At 34.7% G+C, this 27562-nt stretch overlaps 1 protein-coding gene across 3 annotated transcripts in view; it reads right to left on the bottom strand.

Moving 5' to 3' along the window:
• Positions 1-2810: 2810 nt before the first annotated feature.
• spin (Protein spinster) overlaps positions 2811-27562 on the bottom strand; it is a 67500-nt gene continuing 42748 nt past the window's right edge. Inside the window, exons 9-11 of one of the 3 annotated variants that reach the window (XM_067279164.1) lie at positions 24228-24326; positions 11571-11742; positions 2811-3139 (exon numbers count right to left, since the gene is read on the bottom strand). In XM_067279164.1, coding sequence (XP_067135265.1) covers positions 3039-3139; positions 11571-11742; positions 24228-24326 — 372 coding nt within the window. In that variant the 3' untranslated portion in view covers positions 2811-3038. Of the gene's footprint in view, positions 3140-4868; positions 5185-11570; positions 11743-24227; positions 24327-27562 lie in introns of those variants that run through there. The other 2 variants (XR_010881907.1, XM_067279165.1) reach the window with 2 other exon arrangements.

Raw genomic sequence — 27562 nt, 5'->3', positions numbered from 1 at the left:
ATTTTTGCACACTACCTAAGAAAACAATTTTCTTTCGAACGAGAACTTAAGAATTACTATTGGTGCTTGGAGGCAAAGAAATCGACTCCCGAATATCGGCAACTCTTTTTTCTGTATGTGTAGTCAGTCAGTCAGTGACTTTTTTACTTTGTGGGGAATCGCTGTCATCAGTGCCGTAACTAGGCAGGTGAAATGGGGGCACCTGCACAGGGCCTACTTGGAAGGGGGAGTCCAAAATGAATGTATTTGTTTTGTTAATTTCCGAAACCTAATTAGTTAAGGGGCCTAAATGCAAATTCTTGCACAGGGCACAGGAATGGCTAGTTACGGTACTGACTGTCATTTCTCCTGACGTATTAGAGAACGAGAAAAATTTATCAAAACAAGAAAAAGAATTCTAACGACTCGTTATGAGTATACAGTCATTAGTGACTCGGATTAAATGCTTTTGTATTCTGTTTTACACTCGCAATTCTTTTTTTCTCGTCTTTGCTTATTTATTATTTTTCAGGGTTGAGAGTTTGACAGATTTTACGCAATACTAAACATAAATATCTGTTGGTCTACTTATTTTTAATCATATAAAAATGCAAGTTTTGCAGATTTATTTTTTGTACCATAAATAATTTTAATTTTCATTAATTATATTAAATAACTTATACAATTACTCACACTTGTATTTTATTAGAAAAACTACCCAAAAAACAAACAATAATGCTTTATATTTGAATTCAGATTTTCCTCCTAAATTTCCAGATTTATACTGTGCCACAGTTAAAAATGACAAGGCAGATCAATTATGGTTTGCATTTGCAATTGGCAAATGATTTCCATTATGTCCACAGATAAAAAAATCTAGAAACGAGTTGCACAACTTTCCAGGCTGTTTTGATATTTTATTTAAAAAATAACTTTTATATTATTAAGCATAATAAATAAAATTGTATGGTGCCACCTGTTATGAAATTTTATTATAAAAATCTTTTATCGTTATAAAATGGCAAAGTCTTAATTTTGAGAGAGGTAATGAGTTTTATGAAATATTTGTACTATATGCTAACAAGTAAAATCTTTGTTAAGTCCAACTCCACTCGAGATATGACACCCGACCGCTGTCTCTCCGCTCGTCGACCTTTCGTAACCAAAATTTCGTAGCATGAATGCCTTTTATACAGAAACTACGGTGCCAAATTTCATTTCTTAATGTTCATTTCATCCCGAGATATTAAACTGAATAGATGTCAACACACAGAATTTTTGGGGGTTCCGAAGAGGTCTCGAAACGTGGAGATTTGCAAAAAACTTACATGATCAATTTTGACGAGATTCCAATACTTATTATGTATACATAACAGTCAGGAATGTAAAATGAATTCTAATAAGTACAGAGGTTCGGTCATAAAATTAACTGCTACTTGCATATTTCTTTTTACATCTGGCAAATGCCTCTTTTGAAAGGACAAGTGACAAAACTGTGGTTTGAAGCAAATTATTCAGTCACTGGATTGGCTAGATTTTAGTCCAAATTTAAGACTAATAGAAAAATTGTGTCATTTTGGCATGCAAAAGTTGTAGACTTGTCAGTATAACACAATATATACTATTAAAGATTATTGAGATGGTAAAGAAACCTATTGATCAGTTTATCAATGGGTACATTCACTATTGGAATCTGTGACATTGTTCATTATCTATTCAACAACAGCTGTGTTAACATCTTCAATGATTTGTGAAACAATAGGTTTGCATTTTCATCCAGCTTGAATTCCTAGCCATCCATTTCCTTAAATTGAATGATCATTTTTCTGAGAGATCATGGAATCAATAGTTGTCAATGTGAATTCTTAAGCTATGTCCACATCTAAGTAATTATCTTGCAAATGGTGTTTTGTTACTTCATTAAAAACCACCACAGCTCATATCATTTTGTGAACACAGACACTATCAATTTGATCTATGTTGTTTTGTGTAATACACCGTAACATGCCATTTCTTTTGGCATTTGGACGAACCACTCTGTCTAGTGTACTGTACACAAAGTTGGCTTTGGCTGCTCAAAGTGTGTCCACATCCATATTAACCCCAAGATGGGCTTCGTATTATATCGACCTTTGACGGTTCGTCAAAAATCGACAGACGACGAGTCTGCGGCAAACCGTTTTGCGGATCTTCCGGCGATACCAAATGCTGCTTTTGTCACGTCCAAACTGGTTTATCGGGTGTTAGTTGCGTATTATTTGCAACGTCATTACATAGATGTGGACAAAGCTTTATACAGTGATATTTCCAAAGTAAAACTGTAAATTATTGTTATTTTCATAAAACAGCTTTAATGGAAATTTGCATTCTGACAAGGTGACAATCATAGCCAATATGAAAATATTAAATAGTTGTGATCACTTTTATAGGTGGAACTTGATTGCAATGTATGCATTTAACTTACGCAAAAATATTGCTTTTTGTGTTTGTTGCTTGCAGTGCCAAAAGTGTTATAGTGGAGAGTTTTGGCAACGGTTTATTTACAGAATATCTTCCGCACACGTCGAATGGTCATCATACAAGATTTGGTTGCATTTGGATTGCAAATATCTCTGTAGACAGCATTGAATAGGAATACTTTAATTATGATCATCTGATAAGTACAATCAGGACGATCGTTAATATAATATCACGTTAAATTTTACAATAAAATTAAAAATACCACAGTTTTCAAATGCAGAAAGCAATGAAAAATAATGATAAAAATTCTCTCGGTTTACATATTCTACTGAAAATAATCCCAAAGATTAATATACATGAAACATTTTAATCTGTATCGAATTTTATTATAAATTAATTTTTACAACAATTTTAATCTGATAAAATATAACAATTTGATTCACTGTGCTTTAGATGCCTACTCAAAAGGTTTCTCCAAATATCAAGTTGAAGAACAAACATTCCTACCCTTAATCCTCAATAATAAAAACACTTTTCATCTTAGTTTTTTTCATTTTGCAAATTAAATTTTAATTATTTATATAAAAGCATGAAAATATTTACATTGTAGGTGCTAATTGTTTGAATGTTTGAAGAGTAATCTGGCCGTCACTTACAAATGCAACATTGATTTCTCCCATTTCTGCTGGCAGACTGTTTTCTGTAAGAGTTAATTCCCATTACTTCTTCAATACCAAATTATATTAACAATATGAACAGTGTATTTATTTAGTGTAGTTGCATGAAAGCATTGCATACACAGCAACAAAAAACAAGCATGAAAAAGAAAAGCAAAGAAAAATCTTTCTATTAAATTTAACTCAAGCACAATTTCAAAATAAAACAAGGAAGAAAAAACAGACAAGATGATAAAACTTACAGACATGAACAATGAAGATAGTGTAGATTTAAAGACAATAGTCTCGTATAATAAACTTGGTTTTTTAAAAGTAAAAATATTTTTATGGTGCCTAAGATAAAACTGGAAATAAATATAAAACTTTTCCATTCTAAGAATGTCGGAATAGAAAAATCACTGTTAAACTACGTATATACACATACATACATATATAAAATTCAGAAAGAAGAAAAATGATTTTTCTAACAAAATATGAAATAATTTTGCAAAAATTAAAATCCCAAACAATGACGACGATAATTTAGGGACGCTATGCATCCTACTTTCGGTAGGACGGTCGTACAATTACAATAGAGGTCCTACATCCTACATCAGATCTTAATTGTCCTATTTTACATTTATAAAGAAAAAAATCCTTATCAATTAATACTGGCTGACAATATTTACACAGTAAATATGTAGAAAAGACTAAAATGTCTTCATTTTTCGTCAAGTCCAATCACCAGGAACAACAGTCTTCCATTGCAGAGACGACCTTTTATTAAAGGCTACGCCTCTGCAAAAATATGCAAAACATGTTATAAAGTTCACCGGTGAAAAGCCAATAATTAAAAATACAGTTTCGATTAGTCTCTGCAATGGAAAACTGTTGTTCCCGGTTATTGGACGTGATGGAAAGTGAAGACATTTTAGTCTCTTCTACTTATTACTTAGGTAAGATTGCAGATGTGAATGACACTGTTGGGATCTTAATAGAACTGTAGAACATGCCCGTAGGAGCAAAAAAGTCAAATAAACCATATCTCTGTGTGTGATCCTTTGCAAGATGTAGTCCCCAAAATCAGCCTATTTCAAGGTACTATTGCGAGTCATGTGGCATGCTTCACTAAGCCTATTACATGTTTAACAGACAGCCCAGCATGGTGGTCATACATTCTAATGACATTTATTGATAAAGAATAAAAAAAGTCTAACAGTGGGCCTTCGAGAGATTTTCGCCTAAAAATGCTGTCCCGAACTGCACTATTTCTGGTCACCGCGTTGCTCGTGATATCACGTTTGCAAGCAAGTTATGGTTTAGGCATGGTGACCAGTGTCTTTAACATAAATAATAAATGCATTAACTGTTATGAACTGAAAACATTTTTTATCTACAACTAATACTACTGCCTATTCTCCATACACTGTATCGATCAAGGCTCGCTGTCATATATAGTCATGCCGAGGTGCTTGCTATTGCTTGCACCAAAGCACCCGAGTGGAGATCCCTCTAAAACTATATAACATCAAGTACTCCATGAATAGTCAAATGGACTACCCAAATCCAGCATAATCACCTAGGCTGAATAGTTAAATGCAACAGTCTTAAATATTAGAGATTATCTCTAATATTAAACAAGCTTATTGAAAAATACAACTATTACAAAATATTGTGTTTCATTATATTAATTTGAAAGTTTCAACACACAGATAAATATTTACAGTAAGGAGTTTAATGTTATAAAATTTTAGAATAGCATACAAACATTCATACATATTATACAATATAATTTATTTCAATAATAAATATATATATTGATTTTTCAGTATTTTACATGTTTCAGATTAACATTAAAAACAACAGAACATCAAAATTGACAATACATCAACAATACAAACAAGCAATCTATGTGAGATTAAATCCAAAGATTGTATAGCTATACAATAATTATTTTTTCTGTTATTTAAACAACATAAAATTCTAATATTAATTTGTTTAAAAAATTTCAGGTGTATGACCGATTTATCACAGAAATTTTGCTACGAGAAATTTAAGGCTGCCAACTGTTAGATGAACTCTTGAATTCCTACAAGAAACAGAACAGAACACAAAAGTAAGCCCAGAGCAAAGCAAAGCAGTAAACAATAAAAAAAAATAAATTAATAGTATAAATAGAATAGATTATAATTATCAAATTTATAAACGATTTCAGTAATTTAATAAAAAAAGTAATAGTATGTAAGTTATTAAATGTATAAATTATTGTATTCTCATATTTTAAAATTTAATAAATCACACATAGTAGCAACTAAATTATATATGACTGTTGGATATAATCAATTTCATGCTATTTAGTGTTGTGTGGTGCATGTATGTACACTAATTTTTCCTTCCTGCAGCAAAAACAAAACTTTTTTCAAAACTGAAATACAAACTAAAATACAGTATATTGTTTACATAGGATTAGGGTTTCTGACCTGAAAATTCCTGGGATGGAACTCTGGGAAATTACACAAGAAAAATTTTGAAGTGTCTCATGAAAATCAATAAAACTTTGTATATTTTTATTAAAAAACTTAACTTGATGATAATAAAAATCAGCACAGAGCCCAAATGGTTAGGAGTTGAAAGTTGAAATTTGATACACAGTTAGGGTACGTCACAAGAACGCACACTATACAGGGATTTTTCGAAAGTCCTCCCCACGGGAGAGAGGGACAGGATTAAAGCTTAACACTTCCATCAATAATGGAAGTGTTAGGTAACAATGAAAGTGTCAACAATGGACATGTCAACAATGGAAGTGTTATGTAACAATGGAAGTATTAAGAGAAAATGACGTGCAAGACACAGATGCAGTTTTTTTCATTTTTGCAGGAAATCGAACATATTTTTAGACCTATCTAAAAATTCTCTAATTAGTCTGGAAACAGGGGACCCAATTCTTGCATTCTGTGAAAATGGGTAAGTTTGACTATAACGTAACAATCTTAATTTTTGCTAAAATGGTTAGGAGTTAAAAGTTGAAATTTGGTACACAGGGTACCAAATTTAAGTACCAAAGTGTTAAGTAACAATGGAAGTGTCAACAATAGAAGTGTTAAGTAACAATGGAGAACAAGAGAAAGCAACGTGCAAGATTTATGGGCGGTGGAGGAAAAAAAAAAGAAGAAAAAGAGTAATATGTTAGAACATATTCAATTTTCAAATTTAAACAGATTAGTTCGGTTTTTTCTCGGCCTTTCTTTTTTAAAACATTCGATGAAAATCGAACGATATAATCAGAACACGTCGTGAAAATCAAACAATATTAGAACATTCGATTTTCAAATTTGACCTTTCTTTAGAAATACTTAGTTTGTTGATGAAATTACTCTTTTTCTTCTGTGACTATAACGTAATAATCTTAATCTTCGCTATCGTTACTTTTGCCCGAGCAACGCCGGGCCTACCTGCTAGTTTATTATACTTGCCTCTTCAAAATTATTTCATTTCACAATTATCATTCTTATCAAGATGTTAAACATAGATATAACTTTAGGGTAGGATACTAAGATACATATCTTGTCATTTAAAAAAATATTTATATATCAATCATTTAATACATCAATTCTTAACCTAGCTGATGACATTGTGTACAATGAATTAGGATACAAGACGGTAGCTGCAAGATGGATTTTACATTTGCTTTCCAATTTGAACAAAATTTGTGTGGTATGTCGACAACAATGGAAGACAAAACTGTGATGTGAACCAAATTATCTGGATATGGCTGTGACCTGTGATGGATTGTACAGTCACATCAGGTTTGTTACATAATGCATGGGACACATCTTCCAGTCCTTCAGCAAAATAGCATGTAAGAAGTGGGGATTGAACATCAATGCTCTTATCATCATTTACGATCAAATTTTTGTGCCCATTGTCATGTATGCCTGTGATTCCTGGTTTTGGACTGTGTAGAAAGTCCTCTTCATGAGAAGGTTGATTTCTGCACTAATTTTGATAACTAAATCATACTGCACCACCCCAAACATTATCATTTAACCCGGTTTATTTCAAGAAAACCACCAATTGACACCACTACTGATTTAAATTATTAACTATAGGACATAAAATGGGACTTTGACATCACAACCAGTTCTGGCACTTTTAACTTGAATAATTTTGAAAGTGGCATTCCTTTTTCCCAAACCATTTATCCAGGGAACCAAAAATGACTAAATGATATTGCAACAAATTACTATGAAACTGAAATTTACACTGATGGGTCCAAGATTGGTAATAATGTTGGATGCAGCTTTGATGCTTTCCTGGATGGTGCAGAGACGTGTCACTGGCAATTTTGGCTGGACAAGCGCTGCACTATCTTTCAGGCTGAAATGATTGCCATTAAAATGGAACTTTTATGGACAAATAAACAACATAATGATAAAATTATCTCTATCATTTCCAACAGTACAACCTCTATTATCTTGATTAACAGTAGCAAGTTGCATCCGACTGCTTCTGATATCTGGAAGATTGTTAACAACTCTTCTAACATCTATTGTATTAGGTGTCAGGAGAGGGCTTGTGCCCATATTGGCACCGCTGGGAATAAACAAGCAGACTTCTTAGTAAAATAAGCTGCATGTAACATAATTCTGATAGTTATGCAAATTTTGTTGTAAACTGTTATTAAAAAGTTCTCTGGACTTATTTACTTGAACGATGGTACGAGTCCTGGAACACACATGAACATTGTCTTACCTATCAATTTTATTCCCAACATTAAAATATTCCACTCCCAGAAATGGTTCGAACCAGGTTATTTTGGTTGGCTTGCCGTAGTTTAGAAGTTATCTTTCCAGGTTTGCCAAAAGAGATAACAGACTCTGTCCAGCCTGCGAGGAGGAGGATGGGAGCACCCATTATATATACAACTGCATCATACTAAGATAATGACTAGAACTACAACTACTCCTGACAGAATCTGGGAGCTGTTGGTCATGCAAACCTTACAAACTTCTCAAGAATAAGGAAGTTTTTCAAGCTTTCAAGAAATACTGTAAAACAACAACAGTGACTGCCAACAATTAAACATCTCATTTGAACCTTTCTTCAGGTCCAAAATGTACCAGAACTGATTTCCTTTTCAAAAATTTCAAGTGACAAGATACTACATTTTCTCCTTGTAAAATCTGTTGTTCTCTGGCTTTGATTTTTGTTATATTTTATCTTTTTTTTTCCATTCTTCTTCACTTCATATTTTATTGTATTATTTTCTCTTTTTCTGATTGTACACTTTGTATATTATTATTTTAATGTTGATTTTAACTTAGTTATGTGATTCATGGTGCCAAGGATGTAAAATGTATGTTAAATAAAGACTGATTGCATGACATACATAAAATTTATCCCAAGATTGCTATGGAGGATTTTATCTACTGTACAGGTATATTTGAAATACACTGTCACTGATTGTGAGTCATCTTCCACATCATTAAATTTTGTGTATTACCTGTACATTGAAATCTTCAATATGTAGTGTGTTTATCCTACATCATTCTTAACATTTTTAATTTTTCTAAAAACACCTCCAAGCTTACAGCAAAATTTAATGTTAATACAGTCAAACTCAGTTATAACAAGCATTAGGGCACCAGGAAGATTTCCTCATTATAACCATTACTCATTACATCTGTGAAAAGCAATGACGTAACTAGGGAAGGACGGGCAACTGCTTTGGGTGCAAACACGTAGAAGGTACTCCATGGGAGGCAGAATTTGTAGTGACGCCATTGATAATTAGCAAAATCTATATTTTAATTTTTAATTTTAAATACGTTGATTAAAAAAACATTTGTAAATTACATTATAGTGTTATTTATAGTCGTCTACGTGGACGTTATTTATTAATAGGACATTATACTGGTAATAAATAACATCCACATAGACGACTATAAATAATAATAAATGTTAAGGACAGTAAGGCTTTTCTAATTACATTATAGTGTGTTTTTATTAATAGTTATATAAACTACAAGATAATATTTATCAATTTATTGTTTTGTAATTAAAAATAATACTACAATAATTAATAATTATGACTGATTTTAGTTAATATTTTTATGTACAACGTATAAAATTGACAATTGCTTCAAAGATTTCACTTTTGTATTCCTCAAGTTCCCTCTTAAAGTACTCAATGCATTGAAAGTCTTGTTATTTACTTCATTTCCTTCAAAAAACCTGAATAATGTATCCATTGCCTCTTGAACTACAGAAATTGTCATCATTGGTTTTTGTCCTATTTCACTTATTGCATTATCATTGCACTCATCATCACCATTATTACCATTGTCTTTATTTAGCACAGCTTCTATGATGTCACTCTTAGTAGGAATATCACCCTAGTTATCAAATTGTCGTCAACTTGTAAAAATTCAACAATGTCATTATTAAAATTGTTAATGTTATTGCATTGCAGCCATTTGGATAAAGGTCCATTTTCTTCATTTTCATCATCATCATCACACATTGAAATTTCATTTATATTTAATTTCAGTTCTTTGAAACAATTTGTTATGGTTGTCGAAGTAACGTTGTTCCACACATCACTTAACAAATTTATGGCATCCAATATCGATAAAAACTCATTAAACTTCTGTTCTCTTTGACGGATTAAATGCAAAACTATAAATCTTTCATAAATCCTTTCAAACTTTTGATTACATCCATGTGTATCGGTTGTAAAATTGATGTGACATTGGGAGGCAGAAACACCAGCTTGATATTGACAGAAATTTTCAATCTGAGGATATGCTGGACCGCTATCAACTAACAATAAACCTTTTTTTACTTTTGGATAGTTCTTTATTCCAATCACTTAGATATTGTCAAAAAAATATCCAAAGTCATCCAGGCTTTTTTGTTTGCAATATAATCTACAGAAAGATTCTTTATGTTTTTAAAACACTGTGGTTTTAATAATTTTCCGATAATTAGCAGTTTCTTCTTATTGGTTCCTGTCATATTTGCACATAAAAGCACCGTCAAACAGTTCTTTGATTTTTTCCATCAACACATTTTCCCTCTTTGAACTTAAATGTATAGTCAGTGGTGAGATTATAAAAAAAAGTCCCATTTCATTGGCATTGTAGATATCTTCATCATTAAAACTCAGCAAATCAAGATTCTTTTCTCATTTCTGCACAAACACAGTCAAATCCATATTGATTTGCACTTACTGGATCAGCAAATCAAGATTCTTCACTAATTTTTGAATCAACCCAGTCAACCGTTACTGCATACAAAACCATTGCATACAAATTTTCTAGCAAATTTTTCTGCTTGAGCCTTCAAGATTGGTCCATCTATCCAGCATTTCTTTGTGTACTAAACCAGTAATCTCCAAACTTTTTGATTGTGTACCCCCTAAGACAAAAATAATTATACATTGTACTCTCTATAATATAATTATTATATATAATAATACAGTAGAGCATCGATTATCCGACTCAATTGGGAACTGGGATTGGTCGGATAACTGAAAAGTATGAAAAAATACATTATTAGTATAGTGTATTAGGTCTGGTTTAAATACTAGCCTCCCTTTCATGGTCGAGCCAGTGCTGCCAGCTAAAACATGCAAAAATTTAACAAAAATAATATTAAAGTAGCCAAGACATAATCAAATATTGTAGCGCCACGTCACTAGCGGACATTTGAATTTGCCGACTAGAACGCGGTCGGTTAATCGGGGGTCGGACAATCGATGCTCTACTGTAATAATAACTGACATTTTTAGCACCACTTTCTAACTCGCAAATACTTTTCACTTTTTCATACACCGAGGAACATTTTCTTTTATTTGCAGACATCTTTCTCATATAAGAGTTTGTTCCTAACTAGAGTATACAGTAATTTTACAATTATTGTGATGATTAAACAAATTTGCAGAATAGGGCCTGAAGCTAGTCAAGAAAGAGGGGGGATGGTGTCCGAAAAGAAAGTTAAGTAATAAATAGGCTTTAATCAATGCAGATCATAAAACTAATTATCCAGTGGTCATAAAACTAAGTAAACCTTTAAGTTTTATCTCTTCTAATAATTCGGTACCACATTTCCTACTATTTGGAACAATTAAGAACGTTCGTGTGTTTGCATAGCTACAGAATTTGCTTGGTATCTCCATGAAGTTTGCTCGTTGTAACTGTGAACTTCTTACATTCATGTTTGTCATAACTGAGTTTGACTGCATTTCAGTTTTCAGCAACAGCCATCTTATGTACCATTTTTAATAGGATAATATTCTCATATATTGAGAAATCTGGTTAAAACATGCTATTACATGTTAAGCTTTCACCTATGACACATGAAACAATCAAATCACTGATGTTGCAAACTGTAACTGAAATTCCCATTTATTTCTGAGTCTATCTTATACATAGGACATTACAATTAATAAAATTATAAAAATGAACTTACTGTGAATTGCTCGAATACATTTCTTTTTATCTTGGACAATATAGCATGCAGTCATCAGAAAACAAAGACCTCCTAGTATCAATATGAAAGCAGTAACATAAAGAGAATATTGTAAGTTATGGTATTTCATAAATGTTGTTGACTTCTGTCCAGAGTTTAAATGATCTGATATCTAGAAATTATTTTCAAAATATAATGATAAAACAAATAAGTTACACATTATTATACTATATTTATTTACCTAATTAATAAAAAGTAAGTCTTATATCTGAATAAATGAATAAATTTATAACTTAAATTAACAAATAAGATTTGTTTTAGTAATATTTAAAAATAAATTAAATTCTCCTTAGATGATAAAATTTAATTTTACAAAAATCTTGTGCCATAAATCAATAAATTTAATTCTACAAACATATTTCATTTATTTAAGTTTTAATAGTACTTGAACTTTGTACCTAACATTTTTATAAACTATCATCAGTCAGTTTACTTTAAGCATGTAACACATTAATTTATCACCAAGCTTTGATTGTGTTTTAATATGGAATTCATATTATAAAAAATAATTCAATCATTCTTATATAATACAGCTGGATCCTCATGCCAAGTATTAAATAGCAGGAAGGAAAATTCAGGTACAAATACGAGATACATTGAGGCCACAACAAGAATGCTTGCTAGCTGCCTAGCTGAGCACCAGGAGGATGTGGTGAAAGAAAAGCACACCACAGAGCTGGCAAAAATGGTGCTCGAACAGAGCTACAACCCATTATGGGACGGAACAATGATTTTCAGATGTTGTAGCGACCGGAAACTCGTCTTTATATGGGAGTCTCTCCTCACAACTACCTCGGAACCGTGCAACTCCCACTTGCCCAACATATGTGTCACCCTATACAAACAGTTAAGCAGTGATTTACATAGACTGTCACACCGTTAATGTGGGCCTGCACCACATATGTGCCACATCACGCCATACGTATAACATTGCAGGCATAACATCAAATGTATTCAAAATTTGTAGCTTGCTCATAACGGTCTTAATTCAAAAATTTTTAGTTTAAATAATATACATTCGTTTTTTTTTTTTTTTGATGCCTTCTGTTAATGCAATTCAAAGATCTGGGGCCGTATTCTGGTCACCGTCACTGGTCTCTCGTCTCTCACAAGCTGGTTGCTGATTGGCTAATCTAAATGATTAGCCAATCAGTGACCGGCTTGTGAGAGACATTGACCAGAATACGGCCCCTGGTTCTAACTCTAATTTACATACCCCACTTTGGAGGGCAGGGTGCCCCAGCTTTGTTTCGTTTGCGCTTATTAGTGAGTTCTGTGCGTCTATTTTAGGCTTACTTTGCCTTTCAATTGCGCTCTTTTATTTAGCGCATTAACGAATCCTTAGGGGAAGTGGTTACTGAACCTTCCAGTGGTCCTGCCCGCAAGTAGCCCCTAGTGGGCGAAACTAATCAGTAACTGCGTTTGTTGAACACGTTTTAAACAGTCCTTTTAAGGACTATGGCCAAAAGGCCGAAAACTTCAGAAACTGACGACGAGACGTCGTCCCTTGAGATGGAAGTGTCTCTTGAGTCAGAGAGAATTGTCCACGCGGAAAGAGTCCGCGACGAGATCAAGACGTATATGACGGAAAACAGTGCTTGCAAGATGTCTCAAAAGCATACAGCGTTCATAATCGAAAAGATCGAGCTGATCATAAATCTAGTCAGGCAGAGTGAAGAAGATCCGCTGCGAATTGCAATGGATGAAGTAAATCAAAAACTAGACAAGATTCTTACGTCAAGTGCACCTCCAGTGCAAAGCTATGCACAAGCGGTAGCGAAAACGGCCAAGCAGAAGCCTAAAGAAATATTACTAGTTGAGCCCCAACAAGAGGGAGAAGATCCAGAGCGAACCAAAGATCGGTTAAAGAAGAATGTAGACCCACGACGGCTTGGAGTGGGGATTCAAGCCATGAGAAAGCTGCGGAGAGGCGGCGTAGCAATAGAAGTTGGCTCTGAGGAAGAAAAGAAGAAGTTACGGAGAGAGATTGAAGAAAAGACTGGTCTGAAGACTAAGGAGCCAGCGAAGAGGAAACCTCGAATAGTCATCCATGGAGTTAATAAGGACACCCCGAAAGAGGAAGTACTGGCATGTCTGTATGATCAGAACGATGCTTTAAATTGCAATGTAAGCTCCGATGAATACGAAAATGAAGTGGACTTAAAATTTCAGTACGGTAGCCGAGAAAAGCAGACAACCAATTGGGTCGTGGAAGTCAGCCCACGAATCCGACAAGTATTGTTGCCTAGAAAGACAGTTAACTTAGGCTGGTCTCGCTGTCGCCTAGAAGAATATCTAAATGTTACCCAGTGCTACAAATGTTGCAAAATAGGGCATATAGCCAAAAATTGCACAGAGAAGGACATAGTGTGTAGTGAATGCGGACAAAATCATAGATATAAAGATTGCCCGAAGAAGGGCCGGCCTGAGTGCTGCAACTGCAGGCGGGAGAAACTTAAAGAAACAAATCACAATGCGTGCGATAAGAAGTGTCCCCTGATTCAAAAAGTGAGACGCATGATCATATCAAAGATAGACTATGGCTGTAACTAACCAAGAGCAGCTTAAAACGATGAAAGTATTACAAATAAATACGCAGAGATCAATAGGGGCAACTACAGCATTATGCAAGATAATGGAGCAGGTGGATGTTGCAATAGTGCAGGAGCCCTACTGCCGAAGAGGAATTCCGAGCTGTTTAAGAGCGTCCTACCGGACGCTGTATGACGACTGTGCGACACCGAAGACATTAATAATAATCAACAACAAGTCCATCCCCGTGCTATACTACGCACAATGGAGTCACAAGAATATGACTTGCGTCGAAGTAGGACATGGTAGAAACAGTGTCGTAATCGTTACTGTTTATAGCCCGATAACGGAGGACTTAGGTCCACTCTTAAGCGAATTAGATGAACTGATTAAGAACTTCAAACACAAGAACATAATAATTGGTGGTGACCTCAACGCCCACTCACAGATGTGGGGCGATCCCGGAAATGACGAGCGAGCTGACCTGCTGCTCGACTTTGTAAGTGCTAATGAACTGCATGTTGTGAATGACCCAAACTCCCAGCCAACTTTTGACGGACCAAGAGGCCAAAGCTGGATAGACATCACAGTGTGCAACACTAGAGCTATAAGACTAATCCAAAGTTGGGCTGTGGCCCCAATCACCAGTTTAAGTGACCACAACTACATCTTTCTGGAGGTTGGACAGTGTCACTGGATGGAAGAGGAGCAAACGGCACACTACGCCATCAATAAGGCCAACTGGGGACTCTTCCAAATGAAGCTGGAAGCAGTGATAGAAAACATAAAGTTGGATAACATACCTAATGGTAAAGAGGCAGAAGAGAGCATAACAAAGTTCCATAATAAAGTAATTGAAATATGCAATGAGACGATTCCGAAAAAAGTAAACAATAAGAGGGCAGTCCCATGGTGGACTAAAGAACTGGGAGAGTTGCGGAAAGTGAATAATCAACTCCGCAGAAAGTATCAGAGGGCAAGAGACAACCAAGAAAGAAATAGGAAGAGGAAAGAGTATATGGATCACTGTCAGGCCTATAAGCAGAAACTAAAGGAAGTGAAAATAAAGTCCTGGAGAGAGTTCTGCACCAGCAGTTCAAACAAACCGTGGAATTACATTTATAAGGCCTGTGCGGGAATTTTACAAAAACCGCAATACCTAACGGCTCTCAACGTGAACACTGAACTTACAGAGGGTTATGAGGAGACAATACAAACATTGATGACTGGGTTCTTCCCAGAGGATAACCCCGCTACTGACACGACGGAGCATAAACAAATCAGACAGGAAGTAAGTACGCTATACACAGGGCCGATGGACCCAATGTTTACTGAAGAAGAGATAAACAATGCCGTGCTACGGCTGAAGCCAGGCAAAGCACCTGGTCACGATGGGGTGGTTGCGGAAATAATGCATAGAATATGGGACATCAACCCCAGCTACCTCCGCAAAGTATACAACGTATGTCTTAGGTTCGGCATCTTCCCTAAAATCTGGAAGATAGCAAAGCTGGTCATTATTCCGAAGAACGACCAAGCAGATAAGAGCAGGATTAAAAGTTACAGACCCCTCAGCCTGCTGCCAGAGATGGGGAAGGTCATGGACTTCCTCATCAGCCAAAGAATAACGCAACATCTTGAGAACATAAACTTTCTCAGCCCAAAACAGCACGGTTTCCTCCCAAATAGATCAACAGAGGACGCAATATGTAAGGTGATCGATGCGATAAAGAATACACTGAACAAAAACAAGTATTGTTGCAGTATCAGTCTGGACATACAAGGGGCCTTCGACCATGCGTGGTGGCCCCTGATCCTAAAGACACTAAGGAAAGCAAACTGTCCAGTAAACATCTACAAAGTGGTTGAGGACTACCTACGGGACAGGAAAGTTATTTATAACACGAGTGGCTCCAACTTACAAAACGCGCTCAGTAGAGGCTGCCCTCAGGGGTCCAATTCTGGACCTCTATTCTGGAACATTGTCTATGACAGTTACCTAAAAACGAATAAAGGAGAAGGGATAACGGAGGTAGCGTATGCTGACGACACCATAATTATATACGGCTCGAACTCTAGAAGAGAGATTGAACACACTGGAGATAAAGTCCTAGAACTGATATCTAAGAGGGGTAAGGAGCTTAAGCTCTACTTCAACCCGCAGAAAACAAAGGCGATTATTTTCAGTAAAGGAAAAACCCCGGACTTGTACAAGAGACCACCACTAATAAAGATGGAGGGGCATAACATAGCGGTGGAAAAAGAGATAACTTACCTAGGAGTGGTGTTGGATCACCGTCTCACTTGGTTACCACATGCTACCCACGTACGGACAATCTGTACAAATTTATTCAATGCATTGGCACGTGTGGCCAAAGCAAAGTGGGGTTTAAAGAGTGAAGCCATTGCAACAATTTATAAAGGGGCTTTCATACCCAAGATAACGTACGCAGCAGGAGCCTGGTACGACGCCGCAGAAAAAGGTGCAATCAAACGGAAATTAAGGAGTGCACAGAGAGTAGCATTATTGAGGATGACAAAAGCATACCGCACAACCTCCACGGAGGCTCTGATGGTGATAGCTGGAACGACACCGATAGACTTGGTGCTTCGAGAAAAGGCCAAAAGTTACAAATGTAGAAGAGGTTACTCAATTACGATAAGTGAACAAACATACTATGAAACGGAATACGAGAGGCAGCCAACGGCGGCAACTTTACCAAAGCTGTACAAACGGAAAGCTATCAAAGTAGCCGAAGAAGAGGAGACAGGGGACATAGAAATATACACTGATGGGTCCAAGATCGAGGACAGGGTTGGAGCAGCATTCGTGGTGACAAAAGAAAACGAGGAAATATACCAGGACCTGTATCGATTAGATGACAGGTGTTCTGTGTACCAGGCGGAGTTGTTCGCTATACTTCAAGGTATCAAATGGGTCCTACCCATTAGCGCCTCTGGCACTATAATAGTTAATACAGATAGCAAAGCTGCAATATATACACTGCAGCAATTTACTGATAACAGTGTTATGGCCATGGAAATTAAAAACATCATAGAAGAACATAGTCTGACAGTCAAATTGAGATGGGTAAAAGCACACATCGGAATAGAATGGAATGAGAAAGCAGATGCTTTAGCCAAAGAGGCTACCTTGTTAACTGAAGTCTCTTATAACAAAATCCCTATATCTTATGTCAAAAAACAGCTACGGCAGGAGTCAATAATGGAATGGCAAGAGGAGTGGAGCTATGGCGAAAAAGGGCGGCATACATACTGGCTGCTTCCAAATATAGAGGAGAGAATTAAAGAACTAAAATGGCTTCCGATGGATCACACTATAACGCAGCTACTAACTAACCATTGCAACACCAAAGAGTACCTCCGTCGAATTGGTAAACAACACGAGATAGCATGCGAGTGTGGAAAGGGAGACCAGACTCTAGAACATCTAATTCAAGAATGCACGAAGTATGAACGAGAACGGCTACAGCTACAGCTGCTGGCAAATGAAACCCTTAACTTAACGAACTTGGACTTATATATGATTATTCGAAGTAAAGAGATGATCCAAGAGGTCAGATCCTTCACGCGGAAAGCACTGACGTGAGGGAGGGAGCGAGCTGCCTCCTTAGCGACACAAGTCGCAATTGTAAAGGCAAGATACCTTTGTAATTAAGGTTACTTAATTTCTGTTGTTAGTATTAAGGCTTTTGTTTAATTGATGTTTGAATAAAGTACACGTCTCCCTTGTAGTGCGAATAGCGGGACAAGGGTGATTCTGATCCCCGGAAGGGGAAGTGATGATTACCAAATGAAAAAAAAAAAAAAAAGAATGAAAAAACCCCCACTTTGGAGCCCACTGTTCTAAACCATTGAAATAGTACTTCTTTGATGTTTGTGCACTCACACTTTCTAAATTTTTTGGTTTGGTTATATTTTTCTCCAGTGCCAATAAGTAGACATCGTTATTTTTTCACACATCTGCGAATAAAAGAAAATGTCACTCGGTGTATGAAAAAGTGAAAAGTATTTGCGAGTTAGAAAGTGGTGCTAAAAATGTCAAAGTGTGTAGAAAATATTCTTTGTCTTCTTCGACAGTATTAACATTATGAAAAAATATATATATATATATATATATATATATATATATAATCTAGCCTTATAACAAATAGGGTTGGCGTCAGAAGGCATCCGGCAGTAAAACCTATGCCAAAACTGCATACTTGTGGCCTAGCAGACATTCTAAGTTACAACTGTGTTAGGACGTCCCCAGAAGCAATGCAGAGTCATGTTGCTCAAAAACTATGTCAAATGAGCTGGGGCTACCAAACCACGGATGGATTCAAATATAGAAGTTAAACCAGAAAGAGAAGAGGAAGAAGACAAGTATAAAAATAGGTACTCTAAACATTGGAACATTGAATGGGAAGAGTAGAAAATTAGTTGATCTGATGCAAAGAAGGAGAATGAACATTTTGTGCCTGCAAAAGACAAGATGGAAGGGAAATAAAGCTAAAGAACTTGGTGAAGAATACAAACTGTTTGTGAGTGGAGCAAATAAGGGATAAAGGAATGGAGTTGGTATCGTAATTGTTAAAGTTCTAAAAGACAGCATCTGTGAGGTTAAACGAAGGTGTGATAGAATTGTGCGTTAAGTTGGATGTTGGTGGAATTTTCATTATGACTGTGTGTGTATGCTCCTCAGCCAGTTAATGGAGAAGAAGAAAAGACAAACTTTTGGACAGATCTTGACCAAGTTATAATGTGTGTTCCTATGGACGAGAAATTAATCTGTGGGGGCGATTTAAATGGTCACGTTGGGAAGTGGAAGAATGCGGAAAGAAGAGTTCTTGGGAGGTGGAGTGTGGGTGAAAAGAATGTAGGAGGAGAAAGACTAGTCAATCATGCTGTGGCTTTTGACCTTGCGCTAGTTAACACCTACTTTGAGAAGCGAACCAACTGGTTACATACATGAGTGGAGGTAGATCCAGCCAGATTGATTTTTTCTTGTGCCACAGGAGACATCTGTGAGAAGTGAGAAACAGTAAGGTGTTAAATGAAGAAAATGTTGCTGCACAACATAGAGTCATCCTGGTGGATTGTGACTTTCTTATGGGCAATTGTAAGAATTCTGTTAGCCAAGTTGAACAAAGGATCAAATGATGGAGATTAAAAGAAGAGGAATTAAGGAGAATTTAAGGTAAAAGTGTTAAAAGAAATCCAGTTTCCGGATGATGTGCAAACATAATGGTTGCTAAATAGTAATTGCATTTTGAAAGTTGGAGAAGAGGTGTTGAGAAAAACTTCAGGGAAGAGATTGCCAGAAGGAAAAGAACTTTGGGGGTGGAATGCTGAGGTACTAGCCACAGTTAAACAAAAGAAAGAGGCATAGAATAGGTGGGATTTGATGGGAAGGCCAGAAGATAAAGAAACTTACCATTTGGCAAATAAAATGACTAAAAAGGTGGTGGCTATTGCAAAAGCAAATGCTTTAAAAGAGGCTTATAAAGTTTTCAAAAGGAAAGGTGGTGAAAGGCAGTTGATGAGAATTGCCAAAGCAAGAGATAAGGCATCAAAAGATTTTTACCTCTATTAAACTGATTAAAGATGATAAAGAAGTGGTATTACAAGATTACGAAAGGGTCAAGAAGAGATGTAAAGAATATTTTAGCAATTTATTGAATGCAGAAAATCCCAGAACTGTATACAAAAATGGAGAGGCAAATGAAGGAGTGGAGCAAGATATTAGCAGAGAAGAAGTGAAAAGTGTGCTCAGGAAAATGAAGATGGAGAAAGCAGTAGACACAGATCGGATTCTGGTTGAGGCTTGAGAGGTTTGGGTAAGGAGGGAATTGATATCCTTTGGGACCTTATGAAGAAACTCTGGCAGCAGGAAAAGATTCCAGATGAACGGAGGAAGGTAAAGGGGATGGTAAAGGGGATGTACAGAATTGCGGAAATTACAAAGGTATAAAGTTATTGTCCTATACTGTGAAGAGTTGAGAGAAAATTGTAGAAAGAAGGATTAGGCAGGAATCTGAGATTGGAGAGGAACAGTTTGGCTTTTTGCCGGGAAGGAGTACGACTGATGCTATCTTTGCTCTAAAACAGCTGATGGAAAGGCACAAGGAAATGCAGGAAGATTTGCACATGGTGTTCATAGATCTAGAAAAAGCATATGATAGGGTATTCAGGCAAGAAATATGAAAATGTCTGAGGGACAAGAATGTTCCAGAAAAATATGTTAGGCTCGTCAAAGAAATGTACGAGGGAGCAGAGACCCAAGTTAAGAGTAGTGTGGGCACTACAGAACGGTTCTTCATTAATGTTGGTTTACATTAGAGATCGGCCCTTAGCCCTTATTTGTTTGACCTGATAATGGACGTGTTGGTGTGTGATGTGAAGTGTGAGGCTCCATGGAGTATGCTTTTTGCAGATGATATTGTGCTGTGTGAGCTTTCCTAAACCAAGGCTGAAAAGAAACTGGAAGATTGGAGGAAAGTTTTAGAAGAAAGGGGCATGAAGACTAGCAGAACTAAAACAGCTTATATGACTCTGAATGGTAGAGATGAGTGTAATATTAAAATTCAAAATGTGCTGCTCCCTTTGGTTCCAAGTTTTAAATAACTTAGGACATTTGTCAACATGGGAGGAGGATTGAAATCGGAGGTGCAGCATAGAATTCAATGTGGATGGAAGAACTGGAGGAAGCTGAGCGATGTGTTATGCGACAAGAAAGTTAACTGCAATCTGAAAGGAAAATTGTATAAATCAGTTGTTAGACCTGCAATGTTATATGGAGCAGAGACATGGGCAATAACAAGAGCCCAAGAAAGATGGAGGTGGCAGAGATGAGAATGTTGAAATGGATGTGTGGAGTGTCAAGGAAGGATACAATAAGGAATAATTTTATTAGAAGTTCTGTTAAAGTGAGCCCCTTGAGCAAAAAGATGCAAGAATGTAGGTTAAGGTGGTTTGTTCACGTAGAGTGAAGAAGCAACAATTATTTTAGAAAGATTGGAAAACTGGAAATATAAGATGGAAGAAGACTTGAACCAGAGGGGACTTAAGAGAAAAGAAGTCCTTAATAGGGAGAAATGGAAGAAATGTATTAGAGAAGGAAACGCCGACCCCATATAAACATGGAAAAGGAGAAGATAAAGAAAGAATATGCATTCCATTCTTGTTATGCTTAACAGCTGAGTGTATGAGGAAAAGATGTAATTTTAATTTTGTTAGTTGTTTATGTTATTGCCATTAGATTTAGTAATGCACAAACATCACAATTTATAAATAACATTAGTAGATACAAAAAAACATTACTAAGGATTCTGTTTGGTCTGGTACAAAAGAGATTCATGGAATGACACATGATAACATGAACCCTAATAATGCCATTGAGTGTCAATATGCCAAGTGAAATTGTTGTTTTTAAAGTGTAATGCTTCCTACAGGCAATTGTATAACACTGTCATGCTTCAATTCAAGAATTAATATGAAAATTAAGCAAATGTTAAATTTTACGATGAACTTTGAAATTCTACCACAAACACCCTTTAAATGCTTGAAGAGGCACATAACAACTAAGCCATGGATCAGACCATAATCTCTGAGACTCAAGAAGGCAATGCAAGTCAAGACTGTGACAAACAGCATGTAGATTGTTTTTATGATCATAAGAGAAATGTGTTTCTCCTGGTCAAACAGTGAATTCAGACTTTTATTGTAATGCTTTGAGTTGAATAATTGAATTGTTTTGTTTGTTGCAAAAGACCAAAACTGTAGCATAACCAACCCGGTTTATTCATCACAACAACACATGCATACATGGCATTCAAAACATTTTGTTTTTCCCAAAAACATTCATGACAATCTTTTTCACCCTCCTAACTGATTTAGCTCCTTGTGAATTTTTTGTTCTCCAAAATAAAATTTAAGCTCAATAGGCAGTGTTTCGATCAAGAACATCAAGTCCAAATCGCAACAGATGCTAAAAAACTTTTTGGTATCCATACAAAAAATCCAGCAATGAGTTTTTTAACTTTCCCACAACATTTAAAACTGCATGTGCGGCACCATCTATTATGATATTTTATTATTAAAAACTTTTTATATTTTTAATTATTATAAAATGGCAAAAAGCTTAATTTTCAGAGTAGGGATGGGTTTTATAAAAAATTGTAAATGCTAATAATGAGTAAAATTTCCATTAAGTCCAACCCCTACTTGACATATTCTCCACCCTGTCGACCTTCAATCACCAAAACTTAATAGCATCGATTAAAAGTACAGGAGTTATTAAGCTTCAAAGAAGGTGAACAAAATTGTGTCCCACATATAAACACACTAACACCCATACATACAGAAAAACCCCTGAATTGTTTTGCATTTCTCAATGTTTCAAGATACTGAGTCCAAAAGTGTAAAAATCTTAGGGAGTCAGTTTTGACCAAGTGCCATACTTTCCATCTGTTATATATAACAGAGCTAGAAAAGTAAAAACAGAATTGCATAATTTATTGGTCTAAATAGTGCCAAGTTTTGTGTATTTTGAATGCAACAGATACTTTAGAATTTTCAAAACATAACTTCCAAGGTTTTGATGCATGGCAGAATGATGGGCTTACTGTATAAATGCCAGGAAAGATTACTTTGAAGAGAATGGATTCAAATCTGGTCTCACATCTGGGCTTGATGTGGCTTTGTTTTTGGTCACCAACAGTAGAGACTCAAAGCCTGACTCTACCTTTGGCCTGAAAATGACCCTCATTTAGTAGCTGCATCTACTATTCAATAATTTCCAAAAATTAAGAAAAGCAATGTAAAATTAATAAATGCTGTAAACTATGGCAAGTAAGATACAGTATTTATTTAACAAACTTTGAGTGAAAATGTAATATGTAAAATATGCAATTTACAATAAGTGTACAGTAAGTAATTTTTTAATTATTTTCTTATTACCGGTATATGAAAAGTAACAGTCATTGTAAAGAAATAAACAGTTGCCTTTTCAAGTATGGTTTGTTTTAGAATTCAAACTTTCATAAATAAATATTAATAAATATCTAAATATTTTGTTAATAGAAAAAACAGGTATGTGCAAAAGAAATAATAACTACCTTTAAGCAGTAACCACAAAGAAAATATGCTGTTCAAAGTAGTATCTGTGGATTCAAACATACACCTAAGCACTAATTTTCCAGCAAATAAACGTAAACAAACTTACACTTCAAATGTTTTCGGCCACAAATTTACTGGCCTTCTTCAGGAAAACAACGGAAAAAATGTGTTCTATAAATAGAACAACGCCGCATTGTAAATTTCAAATTATAAAAATTTTAGAGACAGTGGAGATCTACAAGGCTAGCAGGAATGGAATCTGCATCAACACCAACGTCATTCCTGTTTCAATGGCTTGGAAACACTATCTAGACTCATAAAATATGTCACAGCTGTTTACGAAATTTACAACACGGCGTTGTTCTATTTATAGAACGTTTTTTTCCCATTGTTTTCCCGAAGAAGGCCAATAAATTTGTGGCCGAAAATGTTCGAAGTGTAAGTTTGTTTACGTTTATTTGCTGAAAAATTAGTGCTTAGATGTATGTTCAAATCTATATATACTGTTCCAGTTTTTTGAGGAAATTCTATTCAGTAGTATCTGTGGCAATTATTCAAATAAAACTGGTAGATATAATTTAATACAAGTAAAAATTATATAATTATTCATTTATTTAATTTTAGTCTATTGTATAATTATTTTAAAGCTGCTGAATTGTTTTCTTTCATTTTAATTGATTAATGGATTACCATGCTAACAATGTTCCATCTAAACTTCAGTTTCTTTTTAATATATAAGGTATCTTCCTTGATAGTAATTCTTATATTATTTTCTTTATACGAACTACATAAAGTATTTTTCATTTCTTTTATTTATAAAAGTTAAAAAAACATTTTAGCATAGTTATTATTAATAAAATTTAATTAAACAGTTCAATAAATATTTAAGTTCATATATAAACAAAATTGTAATTTAAAATAAGAATCATTAAAGAAACTTACAGCTCCTACTATATAGGGACTACAGGCATCACCAAAGGCATGTGATACCAAGATTTGAAATGCCTCAGCAACTGATCTTCGAGTAGGTATGACAACATACTGAAATCAAAAAAATACATTAGAACTTTAATTAAACTAGATAATTAATGAATAACTAGCTAAAACCTAACTAGTTATATAAAGTTAAATAAGTTCAATGCCATTTTATTTTTAAACATTTTTCCTTTAAAAATTACAACAAAAATAACAAGTATCTATAGCAAAAATTATATTTTAATTAGATTTCTGAATCTAGCATCGACTGTGTTTTAATTATATAAAAATAAGTCATAATAAAAAACATGATTCATGGAGCTAAATCAGGAATAAGATTGATAATGTAATTTGTTCAGAATAAACAATCATACAAAACTGGTTATACTTAATAAAGGCAAAATAAACCAATATACAGCATAAATATGTATGTCAAAACAAAACAAAATATACCCTTCTTAATACATGTATGGCAAACCCCATTGTTTTAACATCTGTGGTGGTCAGTTAGCTTGAAGATGCCCATTTAACACGAGTAAAAATGTTAGTTGTCTTACATGATTGTGCTGGATATTGGTTTTTTTAAACCTTTACTTATTTTGCCAGTATGAGAGTTCTGATTGTCAGGGAATGTGAACTTTGCACTATGTTCCTCTCAACTGCCAGGGGGTATTTTTTCTTCCTGCACTCTGCTGTGCTCTGCCATCTTCTGTAGCACAGAAGGCTTGTGCTGTTCTTTCTGTATTTGTTCATTTATTAAACACAGTTTTTTTGTACATTCTTTATTCATTTTTAACAGGTTATGGACCCAGAGAACCCTAGTAACTTTAAACTTTTAAGTTCATTTAGTCGAGTGGTCAAAACTAACAGGCATTACAACAGTTGTGCCAGTATTGAGAGAAAACAATTTCAACAACTGAAAGTTTAAAATTCTATCTATTCTATAAAGGAAACAGTGCAAGTACGTGATTTACAGTGATCTACCAGATGAGAAAGCCGAAAAGAAAAAATACAGTCGAACTCGGTTATAACGAGCATTAGGAGAATGGCAAGATTTCCTCGTTATAATCACTACTCATTATATCCGCGAAGAGCAGCAATGTAACTAGCAAAAATGGTGGCTGCTTCAAGTGCAAACATGTAGGGGGTACCCCACGAGTGACAAAATTTGTAACTACACCACTGATAATTAGTGAAATCTATCTTTTAATTTTTGATTCTAAATAAGTTGATTAAAAAAAATATATATATATGTAATTACATTATATTATGTTTTTATTACTAGTTACATAAACTACAATATAATTAATTTTAAACAATTTACTTTTTGTAATTAAAAACAATACTAATTAATAATATGCTCTATTTCAGTTAGTTTTTTTTTAATCTACAAATCTTAAAATTGATTGTTTCATGTTTTGATACTGTTGAAAATGGCAAAGAAAACTTTCTACACACTTCAACATTTATGTCACCACATTTTAACTTATGAATAATTTTTACTTTTTTGTAAACCAAGAGACATTTTCTTTTCTTCATAGACATCATAAATTAACCCTTATATGAGAATATAAGGGCTAATTTATAAGTATATGGTAATTTTACAATTGTAGTAATGGTTAGGTAAATATGGTCAGAAGTAAATCAAGAAAAAAGGGGATGGTCTCCAAAAAGAAAGTTAAGTGATAAATATATCTGTAATTAATGTAAGTCATAAAATTTATAAACAAGCGGCATCTTTATGGTTTATGCACAAATTCTTCACACTGTGTTTATTATGTATATTTTTTCAAGAGTTTAACCTGCTTGTTGATTTCCTATCGTTTTTAAGAGCTTAGCATTGTGATTATCCAGTGGTCATAAAACTAAGTAACCCTTTCAGTTTTATCTCTTCTTATAATTTAGTGTCACATTTCTTATTTCTTGAACAATTAAAAATATTTGTGTTTGCATAACTACTAAAAATTTCCTCAGTATATGTGTGAAGTACCCTCGTTATAAGTGAGAAAATATACAGAAATAAACACAAGTTAAAATTCTTATGGCATTTTGCTTGTTATAACCGTAAATTCATTATATCCGTGTTCATTATAACCAAGTTTGACTGTATATGGTAAAAGATGTCAAGGCACAGTCAGTAATAATCCAATAAGCATTTAGATATAATTAAGGGTTGTGTAATGGAAAAAGTTCAGTTACTAGCTCTGAAAGACATACTTGTCAGAACAAGCTTGTTGACTAAATAGACATTGTGGAAATGACTCTTGAACCTGCACTCAGGTAAGGAGGAAAGCCTGAACGACCATTTTCTAAAGTTCAATACGATCAGAGATATTCAAGATTTCAGATCCCAAATTGAAGAAGGGGATGATGTGTATCTATTACTGTCCCTGCCCTCCAAGTATGATGCGGTGGCAGAAGACAAAATGGATTTTGTCAAAGCAAGATTACTAGACAAGAAAATTAAAATCCCTTAAAGAAAATAATAACTTATACCCAGAAACCAATAAAGTCAGTTTCAAGGCAAACAACAGAGGTTGCTATGTATGTGAAAGCAAATGACCTGGGCTGAGACACTCTCAGCCCAGGTTATTACAAAGATAAAGATTTAGAAGTTCAAGATGTTTGTAATAAAGGCAAACAAACCTGTGGTAGAGAAGCAAATTTCACTGTATGCAGCAAACATCTCTAACTAGAAAAGCAATTCAAATAGTATTATGTTTGTTCTGGATTCAGGAATGAGTGATCATTTTGTTAAACAAAAATTTGAATGCTTCATGTGTAAGGTTTTGTCACTGGATCACAAAGTGACTACTTATATTGCTAATGGTAAAGTTTTTAAGGTAACCAAAAGTGGTGAGTTGTAGTACATACCATTATCATTGAGGCACTCACAGTTCCTAATATTACGACTCGCTGTCAGTCTCAAAAATGACCTCAAAAGGACATAAGATTGTGATGGAGAAGGAATATACAATTTTGAAAACAATTTCTTGTTGGAATTTAATAGAATAAATAGGTTCTATACTTTGAAAGTGGTCAATATAATTTAAAAAAGTGTGTCATCTGCAGCTGAAAGTGATTTTTAACATCAAAATCTTGATCAATTACAAAAAGATGTGCTGTGACAGCTTGAACTAAACATTTTGAATCGAATATGCTCAATGTGTATTGAAAGAAAGTCTTCTAGAGTTCCTTTCTACTGTAATGAAAGAGGCTCTACAGCCATAGGTTTCCTTGTGCATAGCTTCATAGGTGGACCAATTACACAATCTATAATAATGAAAAGTATTTTCAGAGAA

Source organism: Centruroides vittatus, unplaced genomic scaffold (assembly GCF_030686945.1).
Source record: "Centruroides vittatus isolate TY-2023 unplaced genomic scaffold, ASM3068694v2 contig_854, whole genome shotgun sequence".
In the NCBI taxonomy this organism is placed as follows: Eukaryota; Metazoa; Arthropoda; class Arachnida; order Scorpiones; family Buthidae; genus Centruroides; species Centruroides vittatus.
Note: the sequence above shows the minus strand (reverse complement) of the source record. Positions and strands in the feature narration are given on the sequence as shown.